This window comes from Sus scrofa, chromosome 4 (genome assembly GCF_054392235.1).
Source record: "Sus scrofa isolate SSC_HxYL_T2T_F1_AM1 chromosome 4, Sscrofa_HxYL_maternal_Yorkshire_Landrace_v2.0, whole genome shotgun sequence".
In the NCBI taxonomy this organism is placed as follows: Eukaryota; Metazoa; Chordata; class Mammalia; order Artiodactyla; family Suidae; genus Sus; species Sus scrofa.
This window is the reverse complement of record NC_139386.1, coordinates 111619524-111643631: the sequence shown is the minus strand read 5'-3', so window position 1 is coordinate 111643631 and position 24108 is coordinate 111619524. Positions and strand designations below refer to the sequence as shown.

The 24108-nt window shown below is 56.1% G+C and overlaps 2 protein-coding genes across 20 annotated transcripts in view; one reads left to right on the top strand and one right to left on the bottom strand.

Moving 5' to 3' along the window:
* Nucleotides 1–24108, top strand: part of LOC110260341 (uncharacterized) — a 365599-nt gene that overhangs the window by 92698 nt on the left and 248793 nt on the right. The window lies entirely within an intron of this gene.
* Nucleotides 1–24108, bottom strand: part of SYT6 (synaptotagmin 6) — a 63219-nt gene that overhangs the window by 22985 nt on the left and 16126 nt on the right. For all 14 annotated transcript variants that reach the window (XR_002343499.2, XR_014844513.1, XR_014844512.1 and 11 more), the window contains exon 3: nucleotides 22619–23174. Coding sequence is in view for 4 of the 14 variants with exons in the window: in XM_085023647.1 (XP_084879773.1) it covers nucleotides 22619–23174 (556 nt within the window). In the remaining 10 variants the exon portion in view is untranslated. The remainder of the gene's footprint in view (nucleotides 1–22618; nucleotides 23175–24108) is intronic.

The window sequence follows — 24108 nt, the reverse complement described above, 5'->3', positions numbered from 1 at the left end:
CTCATCATGAAGGCAAGACCTCCTCTTTCTTTTGCGTTAGTTCTCCAAGCCCTGTCAAGCCCTATCAATTCTAGCTCCAGATCTTGAGTCTACCCACCTCTCTCCACCTCTAGCGCCACGCAGAGGGCAGAGCCACCTCTCACCTGCCCACACGCCAGAGCCACCTAACAGTCCCCCTGCTTCCCTTTGTCCTCCTGCCTCACTTTCCACAGAGCAAGGAGAAAGTTCTTCCCCACCTGTAAGGTGGAGCATGTCACTCCTTTGTTAAAACCCTCCAATGGCTTCCCCTTGTGGTCGAATAAAAGTCAAAACCTTTGCCAAGACTTACAGGGCCCAGCAACCCTCCACACTCCTGCCACCACAGCCATTCTCACTGAGCATCAGCCCCTCAGGCCCTTGCCGCTCCTCAAGTGTCCCAAGTTCCTTCTGCCCCAGGGACTTTGCACATTCTGCTCCCTCTGCTTGATCACTCTTTCCCAAACTGCTCACAGGGCAGGTGTCAGTCCACTCATCCTTCAGGCCCCTTCCTCCAAAGCCACACCCCCTGCAGAGGCTGTGTGTTCCCCAGAGACAGGAACAGGGTCTGTTTTACCAGGCAGAGCAAACCAGGTGCCCAGAGCACAGAAACAAAAGCAGCAGAGGGCCTCCCTCTTGGCATCATGTCTGCCTCCGAGAGCCAGCGCCGCCTTAAATTCTGCCTCCTTAGGGCTTTGCTTGCCTAACCCTGTCCCAGCCCTGTATTTTACGCACCACCGTGTTCCCAAGACTGAGCACAGTGCCTGGGAAACACCACGTGCTCCCCCATAGTTGTTGACTTAAGGAGCAACACAGCTTTGTGGGGTGCATGTGGCGGGAAGGTGGTGAAAAGGACCGGCGTGGGCCCTGGCTTAACCTCAGCCTCGGTCTGCCCAGCAGCGTCCCCGCGGGTGAGTAACGAGACGGGGACGAGGGGTTTCTCAGGGTGTGGTCTGGAGATGTCCTGTGTTAGGTGCACAGGGGAGGAGAGGACCTGACGCCTGAGCTGCGCCCGAGGTCTCCGGAGTCAGAACCCCAGAGGGTGCGGCTGCAGGTGTGAGTGATTGGCAGGTATCCCAGGTGACTCTTCTGTCACCTCGGTTGGTAACAGAAGGCAGACAGGCGATTCTGAGGCCGCCCGGGACGAGACCCTGTTAGAGTCTCTGTGATGTGGAGTGTCACTCAGTAGTGTCATTGGGTGTCAGTGTTGGCAAGTAAACACAGGGTCACAGAAGGGCCCCTTCTCCTCCGATAGCGGAGAACAAGGGTCCAGGGGGTCAAAGCCTTGCTGATCCACCTGGAGCACTGGCTCACTCTCACCCTTTATATTTTCCCGGCGAACCTCAGGCTCGCTGCAGAGCTAAATTTCAGCGAGAGGATGCCTCACCCACATGTAGAGCGGTTAAGAAAACGGAACGGTGTTTTAAAGGTGTCTGACACCTCTGCGAATGTTTCTTACTCGAGCCGTTCTCTAAGGGAGGCTGCCTGCCCAGCAGCATCAGTTTCACCTGGAACTTGCCAGAAACGCCAATTACCCGGCAGCCGTCGCCAGGGGGTGGGACTCACCACTGCACTTAGGGACGGGGAACCACTACTGCCTTGTGGAGGTGGAAGAACCCACTGAGCACCCGCATCCTGGCCAAGATGTTGGAGTTTCTTCCAATTCTTCTCCTTATTTTTGAGATCAAAGCCAGAGTCTGGGGAGAAGGTGACTAACAGGTTGGGAGCTTCAGCTTGCTTGTGGGGACCCATGCTGGGTCCTTCACTCACTGGACTTGGTTCATTTCATTCATACAACGTTTCTGGGGGGAATCCACAGTTATCGCCATACTGAGGACCACAGAGGTTCAGGAATCACCAAGAGTCTCAGAGTGAGCAACCCGGACTCCCGCCTGTGACTCTCAAGGCCTTGCTTCTTCTCCACAGAGCCACGTACCCTGCTCGGAAATTGTGCTGTGACTACCTGCTGTCTGAGACTTAGAGTGGTGGCTGCCGCCTGCCTGCCCAGTGGGCTTCCTCTTGAAAGGGGCCAAGGTTGTGATGTCAGCCTCTTACAGACTCTGGGGGGGCTCACTCCCCTGCTCCCTCCAGCGCAGCCTGGGGCCCTCATCCCAGCCTCGCTGCATCCCGGCCTCGGGAAGCCGTTGCTCATGCAGCACACCTACGGCACGGGCTGGCCAAGTGCTAAGGGGCGCTGTGGGCATTGCCTCGTGGAGGAAGCTGGGCCTGCCCTCTGTGGGGGTCTTCCCACCCGCGCGTCTCTGGGGTACAGACACCGGGCCTGGGAGGAGGAAGCCTTCACGCGCAAGTTTTGGGTGGCTAACGCCTTTCCCTCCGTCTCCTGCAGGGTTGGAGCTATTTTCCTCCTTTTGGTTTTCTTTCTTGCTTAGCTCTGGAGGTGCTGCAAGGGATGGTTTGCAGCCTCTGCGGGCCTCCTGGGAGGGTTGCAGGTATCCTGTCTCAGGATTCGCTCCCTTGATGTGGGCCCTTTGTGGATCGTAGCAAGACAACCCCAGCCCCCTGTCACTAGGCAGCAAGAGACCACGTGTGACTGGTCAGCTCATCTTCCAGGCAGAACCACGCCAAACTCAGCAACTGAGGCCTCTTTTAAAACATCTCACTCACACCTTTTCCGTGTTCCATCTGGAACACAGGAAATTCCCCTGCTGTCCAATCCACTGCCTCCCAGGTCACTTCGGCCCTTCTCTCCTAGTTCCCGCCTGCTGTTTCATCATAACGCAGACATTACGCCTTCAGAGCCTTGAAGACCGTAGTTTTTACTGCCTTCCCTTCTCCAAAGCTGAGAAATTCAGCATCCTTGGCTGCCTATAGTTTCCAGGCATTTCAGGGCCTCCATCTAGACTCACAACTGTCATCAACAAAGAATTCTTCATCGGGGGCTGGAGGAAAGCTGAGGTCTCAGCTCTTCATCCAACCAGAGGAGCGGGAACCACAATTCTGCTACAAGGGAAAAGCCCCATTGGCGGATGCCTGGAGTTGAGGGCCAAATCCGGGGTTCAGGTCCCTCCTCTACTGCATTCCAGTTGGCATGACTGTGACATCTGTGACCTTGTCTGACCCCCTCTGACAAGGAGCATCAACCATCCCCCAGGTGGTTCCCTTCTGGCAGCTGCCCTAAGCCCCTGATTTGGAGGCAGAGGAGGAAACCTCTTTGCCAGCCGCTAGTAGGAAAATGAAGGTTTATGTATAGCGAGGGTGCAGTGTTTGTACGTCTCTCCTTCTCCTGCCACGTCCAGCAGGTGGTAGCCCTGCACCCACGTGGGGTGCTGCCCAAAGCCACCTGCTGGGCCAAGGGGCCAGGTATGCTCTGTGGGTGTCTGAGTCAGCAAGAGAAGGAAGAGGAGCAGCTGCCTTGGCCATGTCCCCAGGTGGAGGATGGGAACAGGGCATCTTCCAGCCTGGGTTTCAGAGGCCACAGCCCCTGGCTTCACAGGGAGCTGTACTGGCTGGAAGGCTGCCTCTTGCTTTCCTTTCAGCCCTGGGCTTCCCCACCCAGCGGCATCTAAGGGTCTTCTTGAGCTCAGGTGCCCCCAGCAACAGGACAAACGTAGGGGTAACATTGAACTTAGGGCCAGGAGGCCGGCGGAGTGATCCAGGGCCCACCCCCGGGCCTCTCTGAGCTGCGGTTTCCAAAGTATTGTCCCGATGACCTCACTGTCCCATCTGTAAAGCGGGGGACCTGGAGATGAATGACTGTGTGCCCTGAGCGCCCGTGCAGGGCATCCAGTGTGGAGCAGGCTCTTCGTACACTTCCTCAAACTCTCAGGCCCCTTGCGGCTTTGTCCTGCCGGGGAGCTGCACCTGGCGGCTGGGGCCATCTCCAGGCTGCATCCTGACAAGCCCATCTCTAGGAGGAGAAGCTACTGGTGGGAGAGGAGGCCAAGGGAGGAGGGGACCTGGTTCCAGGACCCCCAAAGATGCGGGAAGAAGTACAAATGCTCTGTGCTGGGAGGTTGCTCTGAACCAGGCCCCATGCCCCCCTTCCCCCTCTGCTCACCCAGAAGCATGATGATGAAACACCAAATTAGCTCCATTATTGTAACTCCTCCAAAAATTATAGGCCGCATGTTCTGCCAGAGCCGCTAATGTCTCCCAGTGGTGAGCAGGTGACACTAATGGTTGTTTCCTCCCCGCTGCAGAGAGGCAGAAACAAAGAGTGAGGCCAGGGCCAGGAGGCAGCCCCGGGGGTGGGCAGGGAGGGCTGGTGGAGCCGAGGCTCCTGGGGCTCTGACCTTCTGATGCTGCCTTTTGGGAGTCAGAGGCTAGAGGTGCCTGAGCTCCGCCGAGGAAGTTCCTGCAAATCCTTCCTTCCTTCTCTCCTGGAGGGACTGCCTCTGGGCCCTGAATGAGCCTGGACAGCCCCCAGACTCAGGAAGAGGTCAGCATGGCACCAAGGCAAGGCCACAACCCACGGCCACATCCTGGCCCAGCCTCAGCCCCTCAGGCCCCGGCACCCCTGGGGTTCCTGCTCCTCCTGATGTGGCTGCTGTAACCTCCCCACCTCTCAGGCTCCTTCTCCAAGTGGCAGCCCTGCTTTCCTGACCTCCCACCCAGAGCCATCCTCTTTCACGCGCCCCCTCCCCTATCTGCCGCCTCTCTCACACCAGGCAGCACCATCTCCTGTCTGTCAGCCGAGGTCACTCTTCCTCAAGGAGGTAGGCCCTTCTCAGGCCCACCCAGACTCTTCCCGCGAGGCAAGGCAATGAGAAATCAGATTCCGGGACCTGGGATGGCTCCTGGAAAAGCACCGCCATGCACACGCCCAGCTCTGTTCTAGCACAGCCCTTTCTTAGAGATGAGGGCTGGAGCCCGCGCTCTTTAGAGAATTCCTAGCCGAGCACCTTCTGTCACCAGCACAATTAGCAGTTTCACAGTCAGGACCTCTCTGTGATGATCCATGTAAGAGTTCAAGGGCCCTTAGATAGCACAAAGACCTCATTTTACAGATCAGAAGCTAGATGGAGTCTTTCAGCGCCTGGACCACTTGTAAGCCCTCTCCCAGTTTGCATTTCATTCCACGTGTGTAAACTGGGCACCTATGAGATGGAGGCTGGGTTAAGGGTGACAGGGGATGTGCAAATAAACAAGGGGTGGCAGTGGAACGTCGAGAGCCCCCGATTCCAGAGACCGCCCACCTCCACGGTGTCACAGGGAGGGTGGTGACAAGACAGAGCCCTCAAGGTTCTACGTGCAGCTCGTGTTCACTGCGCCCTGGTTCACAGGCGCTTGGCTAAGAGCTTGGAGATTATTCTTACCCCCTCCTTACAGATGAGGAAGCTAGCTCAGAGAGGCTCGCAGAGATCGTAACCAGTCCACTCTGCCTAAGAGGAGGGAAGTGCGGCCAGACCCCAGGGCCCACCCTCTCCACCACCGCGCCAAACCCGCTTGGCTCGCTGAAAGGTTGTGTTCGGACCTCCTCCACGATCTCATTACCCGATGTTCTGGTTTCCTCCAGTGCTTCTGGAGCTCTGGTTAGGCCGTGTGTGACAGTACTGTGTGCTGGTTATCTCAGTTCCTCATGTGTATAAATCCTTTTAGAAAGAAACTCATGTCCTTGTCACAACAAATTTATGCACCAGGTCTTAGGATCTCCCCCCGCCCCGCGCCGCTTTGCAGATGGAGAAACTGAACTTAGAGATACTGCTCAGGCTTTGGAATTCAGAGACTGGGCTCTGAGCTGCCGCTGTGATGTTCAGGATTCCTGCCCATCCTAGGAGCAGGAACAGCTTTGTTTTCCGCGAGCATCTGGTTTATGTTTATTTCATGGACTCTGTGACTGGGCTTCCCTTGTCACGTAGCTGCTGGAATGCTTCGGGGCAAGTGTGAGCCTGCCCCGGGCAGTGTTTGGACTGCGGGTCCCCCACGTAATGGGTAATGGCCTCTCTGGACCCTGCTTGACTTTCTTTCATTTTAGCCTTTTGCCACATGTGTGTGATGCCTTCAACTTATATTTCATCATGTTCTAGATCTTGTGAGCTAGCTAAATCCTTTTTGGAGCAACACGAAGCGACAGTTGCAAATAAACGAAAGGTTTTAGTACTTGCTGTGCAACCTGCAGACAATTCACTCAGGCTGTCTCAGCTTGATTTTTCTCTGCCTGCGGTATTAGGCTCATTCCCTACAAAGGCTTGCTGAGGATCAAATGAGACACTGTGTGCCAAAGGGATCTGCCAGTTGGACAGTGCGGGGTGTGGGCAAGGTGGACGTGATAGCAGTATTGTTATTGATAACAAGAGGGGGTCCCTGCCCTTGGGGAACCTGCACCATGAGTGGTCTGGACCTAGGGGTTGGTGGGGAGGGCCTGGCTGGCTGGGCCCAGTCCTGCACGTTGAGAAGACACTTTCAGAGCTGCTGTTGGGTTTCCTGGAGGGAATGGCCCAACGCGCCCTGGGCGTTAGAGCTGTGCCAGGCTGCACCCTCCCAAACTCAGAGGCTGTGCCTGCGGCTCTGCCCACTGGAAAAGGGAAGCAGTCGGCTGAAGAGAGACTGCCGCTGTCCCCAGGGCCACCCCGTGTCCCCAAGGGAAGGTCACAGTGAGGCTCTACGGCTCCCCAGAGGGTCTTCCAGGATGTGTCAACCTCATCGGCCAGGAAGAGACGGCTCCTCACAGTTCAGGGATTCACTGGTAACAGATGAGCGTGTCCTTGGTCCCTGGGGCGGGGGTGAGGTGGGGTGGGAGACCCCGGCTTCTGAGTCTGTCTTCCTTCACTGCCCCGCCTGTGAGCCTCTGCCCTGCTCGCCTAACCGCCTGCTCCGTTTCTCCACACCGCATCCTTCTCTTCCTTCTAGCATTCTTCCAGAATCATTTGATGCCAGAAACTTCCAGCCCTAACCAGCCAGTGCGTCAACCCTCTCTCAGTCTCCAGAGCCTTCCTGCTTCTCTCTGCATTCATGCAATTTTTCTAAGTAATAGGAAGATTTTAGATTTCATCAAAATGTTAATGGTGGTTATCTTGGGATAATGGGCTTCTAGTGAATTGTATTTCTCTTTTTTTGTGGCTTTCTGTATTTTCCAAAATATCTAAAACAAGAATATAATTCTTTGCCTTGAGGCGAGGAAGGGTGAAATACATTACAGTCATACAGCTTTTAAAGAAAATGATCTCCGCTTTGGTTCCCTGTTCTATGGCTTTAAAACTGACTCCAGGGAATCTCCTCAGTTGGCCTCATGTATAAAATTGAAATGCTGGTTTCTAACTGTGTGGAGAGGGTTAAATGAGAGACCGTACTTGCAGCTTGCTTCATGGACATGCCAGGTGTTATTGTTGTTAGAATCGGGAGCAAGAAACCTTGATGAGAAACTCTGGAGGCCCTTTCCTGCTGACATTTCACCTCATCCTTATGGGCTACAGGCCATTTCCCACATTCAACCAATGAGAGAGCAGAGAGGTGATGTGACTGGCCTAAGGCCACACAGCAGAGGCAGGATTCTGTCCTGGCCTCCAGACTCCAAGTCCTACAGACCTGCAGGTTCTGGGGGACGGAGGTGGGGTCTGCTAAATGCCTGCCAGGGCCCCGTGGGTCCTGACCGACAGGCCCGAGCGGGCCATGCAGCCTTGAACCCTCCTGCTCCCTTCTCGGCACGTCGGCTTCCCCACGCGTTACGTGGGCAGGTGACCCTTAGCCCCTTCTCAGCATGAGGGGGACGGTCTGAAGCGGAGGCTGTTGTGGGCTTGTCACTCCTATGGGCATGAACCAGTGGCACGATCTTCAGGACCCAAGGTCTTCCTGAAATTCTTTTCCAGAATTTCCAGTTTCTCAGAACAAACCAAAAGATGTCCCTCTCTGGGGGGGCCTGGAGTCCTCTGGGAGGGGAGGTGACAAAGGGCCCGTCAAGCAAAATTGAAGGGGAACAAGCCCCTTGCAGGGCCCTCAGTGTCTGAGGGACGCAGCGTGTGTGTGTGTGTGTGTGTGTGCGCGCGCGTGTGTGTGTGTGTGTGTGCGTGTGTGTGTGTGTGTGTGCGCGCGCGTGGGCTCCTGAGGTCTGGCTCCAGCTGGCCAGAGCCAGGCTGGTCAGGGGACTCTGCTGAGACACTCCCTTCCTCTCGCAGGCAAGAGAAAACAGCTGTTCGGCCAGAGTTCCTCAGGTAAACATGGCCCACATCGGGTTGGGGAGTATTTTTCCTTAGGGAACACTCACTCCCTAAAGAGAGCTGGGCGTCTGCCCAGTCTCAGATAGGATTTACTAGTACAAAAAAAAAAAAAAAAAAAAAAAAAAGGCCCTGTCAGCAGGAACTGGACTTACAAAAGCACGCCCTGTCTGCCTTCCCCCCTTCACCCCTGTCTCTTCCCAAGCCGACCAAAATGCCCAGAAGCCACAAGAAAGTTTGGTTCCATGTTTTGCCCCCTAAAGAGCCACCTCAGAGTCCTAAAGCTTGCCTTCAAAATGCCTGTGCAGGGTCTGCTTCCCAGGAGAGCACACTGGCTCCAGAATTCTCCCTAATTACACTGTCCCTTGCCCTCCAGGCACCCCACACCTGGCTGTCCTGTGTGCTTTCTTCCTGCTTTTTCACTTGCCAGCTAACTCTCCGTTAGTCTGATGTACTGGTCTTGGGGAGATTGGGGTGGGGGTGCTTGGAGTGTCCCCGTATCAGGGCCCTTGGGGAGTGACTCAGCTGGAGATGGTTTCTGACAATGTGGGGGAGGCATTTTCGAGCAGGTGCCTCGAGTCACAAAGCCAGCCTGTCCCCAACTTCTCAAGAAGGGACATGCTTATCATGTTTTCATGACACACCATCAGGGCTGTTTTTCTCTCTCTGGAAGCTGGACTGTTCCTAGCACATGGTCCAATGTGAGTCAGGGATGTGAGTCAACCAACGACTTACTCGGTCCCAAAGGGAAAGAGCCCCAGGCCGGTGCTGCTCTAGGGCTGGGGGCGGGGAGCCCCCTCTCCCCATCCCTCCCATAGGAGGCCTCGGGAGAGGGCTGGGGGGCAGTACCTCCCTTTTCCCTGACCCCCAAGCTGTCTTTCCTGTGGGGTTTTCTGTTCAGTTCCAGCTGCCCCATCATCTTTTGCACTCTCTTTAAAACTCCAACCTAAGTGTAGACCTGAACCTGGCCTATTCCTGGTTCCCACAGCATCTCTAAATAACTCAGCAATGGGAAAAAGAACTTCTCCAACACTAGGGCTGAACAAAAGAAATAAGCACAGACAACACAATGGCACACAGAGAGGGTGCCTTTGGAGTCTTTAACCACTGGGCTCTAGGCCCAAAGGTCTGGGACAACATCACAGGCCCCTCCCTGGCAGCCCTCTGCCCTTTTCTGGGGAGTGGCATCCTCTCTTTTCTGGGCACTCATCTGTGGTCTCCTAACAACCTCTATCCTTCGAGGCTGAAACTCCATCCAATTCTCCCACTGCCTGGGGCCTCCCTCTGAAGCCTCGTTTTGGTGGGCGGGGCTGTTTCAGCCTCAGCCCATTGGCGGAACTGGGAGGGCTGGGTCGGAAGTGGGTCCTCCTATATCTCAGGTAGCCGCTCCCTCTCTCCCCCTAAAGAGGGCCTCTCCTCTATACAGGGATGGTGCTACCTGCCTTTTCTGGGATCACAGGATGCCAGAAGCCATAGCAGTTCTTAGATAACAAGAGAAAAAAAATGCTTTTTAAAACCACAGTCACCTTCTATGGAGGGTGGAGCCCAGCAAAGACACCAGACCAGTCTCAGGGTTCCACCAACCGGGGCAGGGCCGTCATTGAGTTGAATACCTTCTTGAGCTCTGAATGTTTGAAGGTGGGGCTGGAAGTGAGCCCGGGTGGGAGCTGGTGAGAACCACATTGCCCAGGGCACTTAAAGGGGCCGAGTTCATTTGTCTGTGATGGAATCAGGGAACCAGGGAAGGGTGGGGATGGGGAGGGCCGATGGGAGCGGGCTGACTGGGGACCACGTCTGGGGTAAGTGCCCCCGGAGCCTCCCCGGCCACGTGAGGCTGTTCATGTGGCACCGGCGCCTGGATCCCCAGTTCCCAGGAGGACAAACCTCCAGTCGGTGTGCTGCTACTCACGGCGTTGTTTGGAGTGGGCTGGAGTGGGGGTTTGCATCCTGAGACTGGGTCAGTGAAGGAGGAAGAGCTATCTGAGGCTGGGAGGAGGTGACTTCAGAAGGGACAGAAAATTAGAGCAAGAGGGGACCAGGAAAACCTCTGCTGTCCCCATCCCAGGAGGAGGCGGGCCCTCAGGGAGAGCCCCTCTGAGCCAGCTCCTAAGGCAGCTGAAAGGAGTCAGCTCACATACTGCGGCGCCAGATCACCCACTTTGACTCCAAGCTCAGCCTCCCACTGGCTTTGTGACCTCGAGGCTGGATAATAATGGTACCTGCCCTGCAGGGTGGCGGTGAGGATGAATGTGAGCCCCTGGAGCCTGGCACATGGAGGCAGGGAGGCCCCAGCTGATGCCCCGCTCACACCTGTCATGGGCATTCTGCACCCATACGGTGATCTGAGCCTTGTTCTCTCATCTGATCCCATCTCCCCTCGACTCCCACCACGTACACTCAGACACACGATTTCTGATCACAACAGAAAATAGCTCCTGGAGAAACCAGTCTCATTGTCAAGGGAGTCGGTGCCTTCCCTGAACTCCAAGCTGTGCCAAGTCCAGACCATCAGCAGGAAGACAGGCAAGTCTTCTGAAGCAATCACGGGTGCTTCTCAGGCCACCGAGACCGAGGGCAAGGCCAGCCTGCACTGCCACAGAGGGGCGAGCCCCTTCGGCCCCAGGGGCTGTCTCCCTACTCTAATCCCGAGGCCAAGTGGACTCTGTGGAAAACCCTCCTTCCCAAATTTTGCTGCAGCCCTAGAGAGACCCCGAAGGTCTCAGAGACTTTGTCCAGAAAGGCAGGCATTAAATATTCAGGGAGAATGAGCAGGTGCCAATTCAGACCTGAGAGGACAGTGTGGCTACGGGGGACCACTGATGAGGATGAATGATGGCCAGATGGGCACGGGGCTGGCGGGGGACCAGGGCTGGCAGGAGCGTGCCTGCTGGAGAGGCCACATTTTTCTGCATTGTTGCCGACACCAAAACACCATAAAAATATGCGAACACTTGGACGGGGTTGACCCCGACCCTACAGCCCGCTTTTTGGCCCCTTCCTCCTCCAAGGTATAAATATATACCTGCTTGGAGGTCGGAGGGTTCGTTGGCTTAGGGTCCGAGGCACTTTGAAACATAGCTTCTCTTTGCTCCTTAGTCTCCTTGCTGACGCTGCCTGTTGGTTTGCCTGTTCCCGCTCCCAGTAGAGACTGGAAGTCTCTTGCACGGAAGACGCTAACTGGCAGAGAGAGTGTCGTCTCTGCTCTGTGCCCTTTGACCCTTCGTGCCCGGGACTCCAAGTGTTGGCTGTCTTCCCTGCAGATTAGAGAGGCGCAGGCGCAGGCACAGGATGAGGACTGGGAGTGGGCAGAGGCCTAGGAGGGGAGGGGGGAGGGAGTTAAAAAACAAAACAGGGCAAGAGAATCCCCTGTAAAAACCTAGAGACAGGAAGGCGGTGGGAAGACACAGGGCTGGGTCTCGTGAGACCGGGGCTCGGGTCCCAATCTGCACAGGCTCACGGAGCCGCCTCAGACAGCCATGTCACTTCTCTGGTCTCAACCTGCCCATCTGTGGCAGGAGGCGGTTGGGCCTGATCATTTCCAAGGCCCTTTCCAGCTCTGACCTTCCCCAAGTCCATGAGGATATGGAGTCATAACACCGGCGTCTGCAGGAAGTAGAAACCCCTCAGGGACTCCCCCCAGTTCTTCCAGTTTGGCTGCCATTCGGGTCAGAGTAACACCTGGTGACCCCAGTCGCTGGATTGCCGCGGATCCAGGGCACCCATTGCGGTCCCTTCCTCCTGAATGATTCTTGCAGCTTGCATGTCCTTGGCAATGTCCAGAGGGGAGGTTTGGCTGTTGCGTCCCTTGTGACCACATAATCTCTCTCCAGGAGAAGGTGTCAACTGTGGGTTATCAGGTGGCAGAAGCAACAAGCCAAGCGCAAAGGCTCGGCCGGGCAAGGTGCGGGAAGCACAGAAAATGCACCAGTGCTGGAGGAATAGCTTTATGTTGATGCATGAGCTTGTTGCCTAATGATTTCCCACTCATCCTCTCGTAAGGGGGAGATTAGATATTTATGCCGTGGAGATGCACAGCATACAAATGAGGGGCACGTGGGGCCGGGGCAGGGCAGGGTCTGCTGGCCCAGCCAGCTCGGAGCTACAGCAAGCTGCCAGCAGAGGAGGGAGGCGGAAAGGGCTGTGGCCCGGTTGCCAGTGGGAACTGGGTTCTGTGGGCAGCTGGCCAGAGTGGGCAGTGGGGCTGTCTGGATGCTAGGGATTTATCAAGGATGAGAAGGGCACCGTCTCTGCTGTTCTGAGCCTCTGGCAGCCTCTTAGGGCCCCTTCCTCTGCAGCTGCAGGGAAGGACCTACTGTGAAAGCCTGAGTTTAGAAAGGACTTAGGAGAGAACACCCAAGGCCAGTGGAGCGGTTACGGAGCAACTCTGCCTACAGCCGGGTCCGAGCCCTGCCTGCACCAATTTGCTTTGTTTCCGGCACCGCAAGGGAAACCTTTAACCCCATGCACCCAAGAACGGCTACTCATCCCCATTAGCCTAAGTGAGAGGGTGCGGAAGATCTCATCACCTCTGCGGAAGGGACAACTCGCAGACCTGGAGCTCACACCAGCGGTGCAGAGGCCCTGGTGCCATTCTGGGATCGTGTCCCCTCCCTCGCTCGGGAACAGTCACGCTGCCCGGACCCCACACCCTGCCTCTCCCGCTTTTGGGGTTCTTGATGGATTTTCAGCAACCCTTTGCTAGGGGAGACCTGGCCCTTTGCTTAGTCCCAGAAAATTCAAGGTCACAGTGGCTTCAGAACCTGGGGCCTGGGGGGGGGACAGCCACGTTCTCAGGACCTCCGCTTGGAGCATGGAGGGCCCCCTGGGACAGCCCCTCCCAACTTCCTCCCTGTCATCATAGGACATGAGCTGGGGAGGCGGGGCTGCACTCCTCATTCTGGAGCAAGAAGAGCTGCTCCTGGCTTCCAAGCCCCCGTCATCCCACGTCCCACAGTGTCCTTGCAGGGGACAAACGCCCAGGCCCCTTCCCTCCTCCCTCCTCAGGGAGGAGAGCAAAGGAAAGCCCCCAGCCAGCTGCCCTCTGCGCTGCAAGGGACCAAAGAAGTAAACCAGGCAGGGGTCTGGGCTGGACACGCCTCCACCCCCCCCCACCTGAGGGTGGGGGTGCAGGAGGAGAGCTGGGCATTCCAGAGGCAAATGAGGATAACGAGGCCCAGCCGAGGGAGGGAGGGTAAGTGACCATTAGCAGAGACAAGCCGCTCCAGCTGAGCAGCAAGTAAACAAGCAAGGCCTGCAGCCCTGGAGCCACCCAGGGCCCTCTGACTCAGGCGTGGGGTCAGGCGGCACAGCTGGGGCTCCCTGGGCCAGGCCGCTCAAAGAGCCGGTGGGACTGGTCATCTCATATGTGATTCAGAGCAGCTCTGGCTGTAGGGCTGGGGAAGCAGCCTTCACGGATTTGGGCGGACAGCCCAGGCCCAGCCTTGCTCCCTTCACACCTCCTGGAGCTTCCATGTGACCTTGATCTGCCCTGCCGGGCTCTTAGGAAAAGCTCTCTCTCTGCCTCTGTCCTGGCTTGGGGCTGCCAGCAAGAGTCCAGACACTTGGGAATTGAAGGCAGAGCTCTAGGGGTGCAAATTCCTGACACAATGTGCTGTCCTGGCCTGAGCTGCTCTGAGTGGACGGGGGAAACTGCCCCCCACCCCCCGCCTTCCCTACCCCCATCTCTCCCCCAGGCTCTGGCCCATTACCTGGAACTAGCCTGCTGGTACTTGAAATCTCATTTCCCTAAATGATACAGAAATGATAAACAAGAGTTCCCCTAAAATGATACAGCCCATGTCCCAGTCTTCCACAGATGACCTCATCTCCAGTGGGGCTCCTCCTAAACGCCTCTTGGCAAGGCTGGTGCTCAACAAAGTGGTCCCGACTCAGCCTGCATCTTCCTCCATCCATCGCAGCGCCCGATACAGCTGATCCTTCCCTCTCTCATCCTGGAGACACGGTCTTTGTTTCCCAGGGCACTGCCTTTGCCTGGTTTCCTCCTGTTCCACTGGCTGCTGCTCAGCAGTCTCCTAAATGTATTTCTTCACCCGAGGCCTCTCTTCCTGACCTTCCACTCTTTATCCAAGCTCCTGACCAGCATCTCCACTTGGATGGCCCAACAGTACCTCGACGACAACAACGTGTCCAAGTCTGGGGTCTTGGTCTTCCTCCCTGTGGGGGTTCTCCTGCCAGGATTCCCCAACCCAGCCAGTGGCGATGCCCTCCTGGGCTGGCCAGGCTGCCAACTGTGATGCTTCTCTTTCTCCCCACCCGCCACCCTATACCCAATCTGTCAGCCAGTACTGAGAGTTCTACTTTCAAAATACACCTGGAATCAAGCCACATCTTACATCCCTACCCTCATCCTTGTGCAAGCCACTGCTGTCTCTTTTTTTATGGTGGCGGCCTCCCAGCTGCCCTCCCCCACTTTGCCCTGGCCGTTTAGGCTCTTCCCACCCTGCCAGCTGCAGTGATGCTTTTCAGCTTTTGACTCGGCGTCTCCATGAACTTTTCCTGCCCCTTCACCTGTCTCACTTCCTCTCCTCGCCTCTCTGCTCCCCAGCCCCGTTTCGGCTTCAGCCACGCTGGACCCTTACTGTTCTTTGAACAGGCTGGACATCCTCCCGCCTCGGGGTCTCTGCATCAGCCATTCTCTCCGCCCAGCCTGTGCTTCGTCCAGGCATCCCCGTGGCTCTCTCCTCTGCTCTTGCGGACCTTCTCAGATGGCCTCTTAGGGACGGCTCCCCTGACTGCCCTGTCTTACCCTGTAATCCTCAACTCAAGCCCCGCCCCAGCCCACCCCCAGCACACTTCCTGACTTTGTTTTCTCCACGCCACTCAGCGCTCTCAGGCGTGCCAGTTACCTCACCGCACCGGGGTCTGGGCTCCAGGAGAGCAAGGCTTCGTTTACCCTGCACGCCCCGTGTCTAGGACTGTCCTTGCCTCGCAGATGCTCACACAGATCGTGCTAGATGCACAGTCGCCCCGCCATCCCTCCTGTACCTTCCTCAGTTCCCGTTGTTCTCGGCTCTCCGCCTACTTGGGACCCTTTGCTGGCCCGCCCCCTCCTTCTTCTTGCCTGTCCGTGTTCCCCAGGACTCAGTTCTTGTTCTCGAATTCTCCTTCCACCACCTGCAGCCCCCATCCCGCTCCCCCATTCTTCCAGCTTCAATAGTCCCCTCCCTCTCCCCCCTTTTCCCTTTTCATGCAGCTGAAATAATTGTGTTCTTTTGATTACACTTTCACTTGCTCTGGAAGCTCCACCCCAACTGTAAACTCCTTGAAAGCAAGGGCTATGTGTGTCTCTTTAATATCCAGTGTTTGGGGACCCCAAATAAGTTCTCAGGGACCACTGAAGACATGGTGGGTGGATGACAGTTCATGATGCTTCTTTCGTGCTCCTGCTGCTCTCCTGGCCAGGACAGAACCGGGACCCTAGATCCAAGGTGTGCACCCGACGGTGCTGCCCCAAGCTGCTGGTCAGGGAGCCCTGGGAGGCCCCATCCCAGGATGATTGAGTGAGTCACAGTGAATCAATGTTGCGGATTCTGGGGCTCTGCTTGCAAAAGCCTTTTGTGAGCTACCTCGGGATTTCATGGACTCAAGGATGTGGGTGTAAGAAAAGGAGGCAACTAACTCTTTTCTGGCAAGGCAGGCGGTTGCGTTGCAGGAGGCCAGCCTTCCATCAGTGTGCTGGGCCCTGCGTGTGCCCCGGGACGGTGAGCCTGCTTTCCTGGCCTCCCCCGTTAAGCTGTGAGGCTTTGCGGACAGGATTGCGTTGCAACTCTTGGACTCCCGGTGCTGGCCGGGTGCCGGCTGCATGGTAACTACCCCGAAGGTAGTTCCTGCACAAACAAAGGAACCCATCACATGTGAGAGAAGTTCTTTCTGGGTCCTTCCAAAGACAACAGAGAAACACTCCCCTCCCTCCTCGAGCATTCTCCTCCTTCACTGCCATAAAGCCTGGCCTCAAATTTTCCTTCTCTAAAACTTTGCCAGACCCGTCTCATCTGACGTGGATTTCTTTCCTCTCTTTCTCCACAACACTCGTGCCCATGCCTTGCAGTGCCGCAGCCTGCGGGATTATGTGGCCAGCATCCTGACCTGGTCTGTCCCCAAGAGTGTACCCGGGGCGCGAGGGGGTCAGGGGCTTGGGGGCCACTGGGCATGCTCTGCCCCCCCACGGGCTGGGAGCTGGGCTCCCTCTTTGCCACACGTGCTCAGTGATTGAACGGACAGCACGTCGTTGACACTCAGTACGTGTTTGTTGAAGGACCGAGGAATGACTGTCACCCTCAGTGCCCACAGGAGGAACCCTGGGGAGATGGCAATGGAATCCAAGTGTCAGCCCAGGAGTGTCCCCTGCAGGGAGGGGAACGAAGCAGGCCACAGAGAGCACAGCAGCGCCTCTGCGGATCCCCTGATGAGCTGCACAGCTTCAGGGTCTGTCTTCCGTGCGAGGGGCCGGGCCGGAACGCAGGCTCTGCTGAAGGCCTGGGCTTGAGACTTGGCTCTCTACCACGTTCTGCCTGGGTGGCACCAGGTGGCACTTAACCTGGCACCTCTGTTTCTTAGTTACATATAGGGCACAATAATAAGCCTTATGGTGAGGATGAAATATGATCAAGTGGCTGTGCTCCTGGGAGAAGCTCCAGTAATAACGTGCATATTCATCACCAGTAAACGGGGGACCTGAAAGGGGGCGGGGGTTAAGCCTGGTCACAAGACTGCCCCGCGGGCAAAGGAGGGAGACAGCGGACCCTGTGGCAGGAACCCCCTGGAGGGCATTTCCCAGGGGCTTGAGGACAGGACTGATTCTCACTGACACTGAAGGGAGGAAGACATGTCTGGAAATTCTGCACAGTGGCTTATGAACCTGGGCTTTAGGCCTCTGCCTGGGAGTCCACATTCCCGGGACTGGGTGGCTCTGCTCTGAAAGCCAGAGAGCCAAGCGCCTCCCTACAGGAGAAGCCAAGAATCTCAGAACCTTGCAGCTGGTTTCTGAGAAAACTGCAGTCCAGGGAGGGCAAGTCACTTTTCCAAAGTCATACAGAGAACAGGTGATGGGACAAGACATAAACTAGAGAAATCAATAAAAGAGGAATAAGAATAACAAATGACCTATCCGGAATAGGTGGTCTGGGCCAAAGTAGGGGATCAGGCCTGGGAGTGGTACATGTAGTGACCCACAGGCCAAGTGAAAAGGAAGGGCACTGTGAGAATGGGGCTCAGGAGGCTGCTCTGTGACAGGCAGTCCTAGGCATCTTGTGTATTTAATTTAATTTACTACTGTAATACCGCTATGTGCTCTGTGTCGATATTATCCCCATTTTACTGATGTTGAAACTGAGGCACAGTTTAGATAATGTCCCCAAGGTCTCAGAGTTAGAAAATGAAGAAGCGAGAATGCAGCACAAGTTTGTCTGGCACCAAAGCCTGAGCTCTTTGTCTGCTGCTCACTCCCAGGCTAGAGGAGAGACTGTTCTGCCTCATAAGGCCTCCCCTTCTCCCTGCAGACTCTTGAATCCAGGCTCCATGGAATATAGAGAGCACTCCGTCACCCCCAACAACACACACACACAGACACACCCACACACATGCACACACTCACTCTGACCTGGCAGGGACCTGGTAGGGCAGGAAGATGGCTGAGTCCATTAATGCCACCGAGCACAACACATATTTATGGCCCCAATTACAGCCTCCATGAAGGAGCTGGAATGGCGACAGGAATAGTTGTGTGCAGTGGGGTCTGAGGCGCCTCCGTAGCAATAACTACAAGATTACAGAGATGTTAGCAAAGCCCGGTGATGGCGGCTCTATTATAATGATAAATCTACAGCTTTATATAGAAATAATGAGACTGGGGGCTGGAGGGGGGGAAGGGAAGAGCAGGGTGGTTTCAGCCAATCAAAGTTCTGGTTAGAGAGAAAATGGCAAGCCGCTGGGAATGCCCAGGAGACCCCCCGGGGACCTTGGTCAAGCCAGGCAAGAGTGGGGTGGCCTCAGAAGCAGCCCTGCCTGGGCCCGAGTGCATTTGATGAACTCCTGTGATTTCCTTCCCACGCCAGCACTTCCTGATTCCAGGGAACAGCAGAGGCCTCCGACTGCCCTGGTCCATCTCTTTTGCCTGCTTCTCACCCTCCAGTTGGGGGGTACCTTAGCTCCATTACAGCCTAGGCTTCCCGCCAGAGCAACCTGGGGGTGCCGGAGCCCGTGTCCCTTGAGGCTTAAGATCTGCAATTAGCAAAAATGCATCCTCCGCTTCACTAGCCTTGAAGCTCCATGGTCAGTGGCTGTGAACAAGCAACACAAATGCTCCAGGCTTTGCTACTTGCCACCACCTTGAGCACCGGGGCAGGGACCCAAACAGGGCCCTGCCTGCTTCCAGCTGCCAGGGCTGCACCTGGTTCTCCCATACAAATGCGAGGAATAGCCAGGGGACAACATTCGTGGCCCGTCTGACCTCAGTGCAGCCTCCTGAGCTCCCTACTCACAGGACCTCTCCTTACACCTCGAGTGTGGGTCACGGACCCTCCACTTCAGTGCAGACTATTGGATCCAGGTGTTAATCTCTTTGTTACTCCAGACACAAACCATCCACCCTAACCATACCTCTGGCAGGAATGCACCGCCTGGGTCTCTCCCCATCACGCCTGGCTCTACCCATTTTCAAAATAGCGCTTGACTCTCTCCTCCAGGAAACCTTCCCAGGTTAACTGCACCCAACTGCCATTGCTTCTCTAATAATCCTTTCCTTGTGCATCAATACATATTTGTATTTGAATTAACTAAGCCATTGGTCATTTAACAAGAATGTGCATAAGAGTTCTTATGTTTGCCTAAAATGACACACTCAGCCCCGAGGGAAAATACAAGAGAGAGTCAAATGTGGGACACAAGCCGTTCCTGAGCCGTTGGGAGGGCCTTGCAAAACAGACTGCGGCTGGGCGTGTAACTGAGGGACCCAGAGAACAAATCCGAAGGAGCAATTGCTGTGAGAGCGGAAGGACTTGGGGGAAGCTTTGAAAGGTTTGGTTTGTGCCAGGCAGGGGTGGGGAAAGGCGCACCTGCCAGAGGAAGCCCTAGGAGCACAAGCAAGAGGCAGGAATGCCGGGCGTGTTCAGGGACCAGCCTTTGGGGCCGAGGAGCTGGAGGCTGAAATGCAGCTCTAGGAAGGGAATCTGGCAGGATTCTGGTGCAGGCGAGGTGAGAGCTGGCTGCGTTGCGCACCCCCCCCCCCCGCCCCCCGCACTGGCTGCAGGATGTCATATACACTGCGCGCTCCATCATTCCCCGTCGCTGGGACTCAGGCCTCTCTGGGCTCCAAACAATTTCAGTTTTAGAGTCAGCACCAAAAAAGGCAGGTAAATGCACCAGCTTTCTTATTTCCTTTTCCCTTCCTTCGCCTGATTCCTCACCTCAGGATAAAGAGCCTGCCCCTGAGAGCCGGCCTGCCGGGGAGGCTGCGGATGGGAGGGTCCCAGAGGCCTCACCAGGCAGAAAGTTCAGTGCAGCCTGAGCAGGCGACCCACTCTCCGGCTTCAGCAATTCCCGGGCCGGGCCGGGACTCCCCCTGCTCTTGGCTGGAATGCTTCCCCTTCCTCTCTGCCCAGTGAGTTATGTGCCCCGGTCCCTCCCCACCCAGCTCAGTTCTCCTCCCTCACCCAGGAAACCTTCCTGTCCTAACTCTCAGAATTGCACACAGCGTTGAGTATTTGCAACTTTGCCTCGCTGGCTGTCACGTGAACATTCTTGTCTCTGCAATCAGGTTATAACGTGCTGGGTTTGAGAGGGTGTCTTCTACCCCAGCCCCCCTCACTCCCCACTCACTCCCCAGCGCCTGGCACAGTGTCCTGCAGGGAAGGAGCCGGAGCAGGGCTGTAAGGGTACCGAGCAAGGATGATGACCACGGCGACGCTTTGTCCAGCTCCTTTTGGATAATCTGCCTTTTTCTGGAGCTGGGCGGGGGAGGGGCTGTGGGACAAGGGCAGGGACAGCCACAGAGTTCCAGCAGGTAGGATGTTGGCGTTCAGGTGAACAGCACCCCTGTGCACGGACTGCCTGCACCAGGACTAGGATTTGCATCATGCCCAGAGCTAAAGTCACAGGATTGGGTGGGGGCCGGCGGAGAGGGGGGGGGTCTCTGGAGAGGAGAAGACAGGCTCCTCGGAGGGCTGGAGTTGAGCCCCGTTGCCCCAGCCCCTGGCTTGCACCTCTCCCTCTTTCTGAGCCTCCCCTCCAGACGGGGAAGATTGAGCTGCTTTTCTCTACCTGTATAGTCACCATAATGAAGCTGCTGCCTTCCGAGACCACAAGGGGAGAGCTGCACCAGATGTAAACTTCAGAGTGATTTATAGAGCAGAGCTCCTGGGCTTAGGGTCGGCGCACAGCTGCTGTTCCAGCCTGCCCCGTCTGCCAGCCCCGCTGCTTGTGCTGGTTTTGGGGATGACGGTTCAGGAAAGCAAAGGTGGGGGACACACTGGGACATCGGACTGGACCGGTCAAAGCCAGCACCAGCCAGGAGGATGGGGTGTCCCAGAGACGTTCCCTGGAGCAGAAACGGAGCCCAGCAAGCTTTCTCCCTTGGAACAAATCAAGACTCTCGCCCTTTTCCCACCAGAGTGGGGCTGACTTCCCCAGCTTCTCTCCTTACAGATGCAGCACAGAGATACTGAGTACTGACCATCCAAAGGGGGGGTCTGCAGACCGGGGCGGGGGGTGGGGGTCACCTCCACACCTAGAGAAATAGTGCGAGAAATATCCCAGGAGACACTCAGCCAGTCACGCAGCGCTCAAGACACAGACACAGGGCCATGGGTGTTTGGTGGTAACACCCCTGCGGGGCTCTCAACTGCCTGGCTGGGCTTCAAGACAGGCACGCCCCCTACCCCTGCCAGGTGCAGCTGCACAGCTTCCTCAGTAGCCACTCGGGGGACTGGAGAATGCTGTCTACACTGTGCAGAAGGGCCCTGGAGATGCCCTCTTAATTCTCTGCCAAACCTGTCCTCCCTCTTAAAAGCCAACTTGAGCCCCAGCTCCCTAAAAACTTCCTGGTTAATTCCACTGGACCGTGAACAGTCAAGAATCGCCGCTTCCATGCGTGGATCAGCCAGGTCTCCCTTTAGGCTGGCCCCCCACCTTCCAGCTGGGCCCGGGCAGGAGCTGCACTGCGTGGTGGTCACTGCCGGTCATTAAGTGCTTCTGGTCTCCCTTCTGGGCACGTGATAGGAGCCCTGTGCCCGGCCCCCTTGATTTTAGGAGTTGTATGTGTCTTGCTTTGGCTAATGAAAGGTGGCTGGACGTGGCATGCGTCTGCATGGAAGCTTTAAGAAATAGCGCACGATTTGCCACCTCCTCTTCCTCCTGGTGTCTGTAGGTCAAAATGGAGCCGCTGTCGGCTTGGGCCCCTGGGTAACAAGGTAGAATGGAACTCCTGCCAAGCTGCCAAGCATGTGTAACATGAACAAGAACTAAATCTCAGCTGAGTTAAACTACCAGATCCTAGGATTGTTTGTTGCTACAGCATAACCTGGTTCAGCTCGATTAATGTAGCCTGTTGCCGAGGGCCTGCATGAAGCTTCTAGGACACATCAGTGACCTTGGCAGATGCTGCTGCCTGGCCCAGTCCTTACCCACCATTGAAGACATGTTTTGTTTTGTTTTGTTTTTCTTTCTTTATTTATTTTTGTCTTTTTGCCTTTTCTACGGACGGTCCCACGGCATATGGTGTTTCCCAAGCTAGGGGTCTAATCGGAGCTGTAACCGAAGGCCTATGCCAGAGCCACAGCAACACAGGATCCGAACTGTGTCTTTGACCTACACCACGGCTCATAGGCAACGCTGGATCCTTAACCCACTGAGTGAGGCCAGGGATCAAACCTGCAACCTCATGGTTCCTAGTCAGATTCATTAACCACTGAGCCACAAAGGGAACTCCTCTTTTGTTTGTCTTTTTAGGGCTGCACCTGAGGCATATGGAGGTTCCAAGGGTAGGGGTCAAATAGGAGCTGCAGTTGCCAGTCTACGCCACAGCCACAGCAATGGGGCATCTGAGCCATGTCTGTGCCACAGCTCACAGCAACACCGAATCCTTAACCCAGAGTGAGGCCAGCGATTGAACACTGTCCTCACGGATGCTAGTCAGGTTTGTTACCCCTGAGCCACAAGGGAAACTCCACGAGGTACATTATTTTATAGGTGGCAGGTAGAGAGACCCATCCCAGAACACGTGATCAGAAGCGATCGCTGCAAATTCCCTTCCCTTCTCCCCCCATGGGGGCTCTGCTGCCCCTACCCTCCACAACCTGGGGCACAGCAGCAAGGGCTTCCCCAGGGTGGACGGGGCTGTTCGTCGGTTTCCAGAGACCCCTTCCTGTCCTGCAGGGCAAAGGCCCCCTTGTCTGGAGGGGGGAGCGGGGTGGGGACACATCCCATGCGAACCCAGAACCGCACACCCTCAAGCAGCCCCGGGGCAGGGCTGTACTCACGCTGGTGGCGTACTGGATGTCCTTCCAGATGGAGGTTTCCCGGGACAGGTCGGAGGCCTCAAAGAGGTTGTCCAGGATGACCTCCCCGATCATGTCGTGGCGGGAGAAGCGGTCAAAGTCGAAGACGCTGAGGTGCAGCTTGCGGTCGGCCAGCTCCTCGTAGGGCACGGGGAAGTGGAAGTTCTCATCGAAGGTGGGGTTCAGGGTCTTGCGGTGCACCCGGGTCTGCAGCTTGCATTTGCGGTCGGGCAGGAGGTAGATCTTGACGTAAGGGTCGGAGCTGCCGCAAAAGTCCTTGGCAGGGAGGTCGAAGGCCTTCAGGATGCGCACGATCAGGGTCTCGTTCTCGTAGTCGTAGCGCAGGCTGAAGTTGATCTTCCCACAGCTCTTGGCCTCGGATTTGGCATCGTCCCCATCCACGGACTTCTGCTTGTAGAGCTCGGGCTTGATGCGGCCAATGCTGGTGGGCTGCTCGGCCGCGGGGGGCAGCTCGTTGCCGTAGTCCACGCTGGAGACATGCATCTGCCGCGGCAGGTGGCGCTTGAAGGACGTGTGCCTGGCGGAGGGCAGGAGCGGTCGCAGGGTAAGGGGGTTGCAGGCAGACATGGCCCGGGGCCCTGGCTCATCCTAGCCCTCGTGGGGCCCCCTCTTCCTCCCGCTCGGTGACCTTCTTTCCCTCTGCGCCCACTTTGCCTGCACGTCTTAACATATGTAGAGCAGTTGGAATGGGGCCTGGTATACAGTAAGCGGCAGTAACTGTTAGCCGTGGCGATCATTATCATTCCCCCGCTTGCTGCTGCCTGCTTTCTAGGCTTCTTTCCTGGTAGACGTGGCTCTGGTTCCCCCAGGAAACCGTAAGCTCCCTCACTGGGAAGGACCATCACCGCCACCGTAGTTCATGCTTAGCCAGGTTAATCTGGGCTCTGCCACTTTCTAGCTCTGTGACCTGGACAGCCTGTCTGTGCTGTAAGATGAGAATAATAAAAGTAGCAATTGCATAGGATTGCTGAGGGGGGAGTGAAACGAATCAATATACCTGAAGTCCTTAGAAGAGGGCCGGGTATATAATAAGTGACCCATGGTTAGTGCTTATTATCACAGGGATTCTTTCACTGGCTCCTCACGGCAACCTCATGAGAGTCATTCGGCCTATTTTGCAGTCGGGAAAAGTGAGGCTTAGGAAAGATGAGCACCTTGCCTGAGATCAAACCGTAAACTCTGTAAACGTGACCCCACACTTTCATCATTTCTGGCTTACGATCCGAAGCCCAGGCCTGCTTCCCTTTGGCTGGTCCCCTGGGAGCCTGAGGAAGCCTTCCAGGGACCCAGGAATCCACAAGAACCCCAGGTTTCTCCTAAATACAATGCCTAATACCTGGGTGTACCACATCTTTTTAAAGTGTTGTTTGAATTTAGAGTAGGTTTTTTGTCATTACGCGGTTCTTGTTTTTTGCTGTCATTTTGTTTTTTCAGTTAAAGAATGCCGTCCG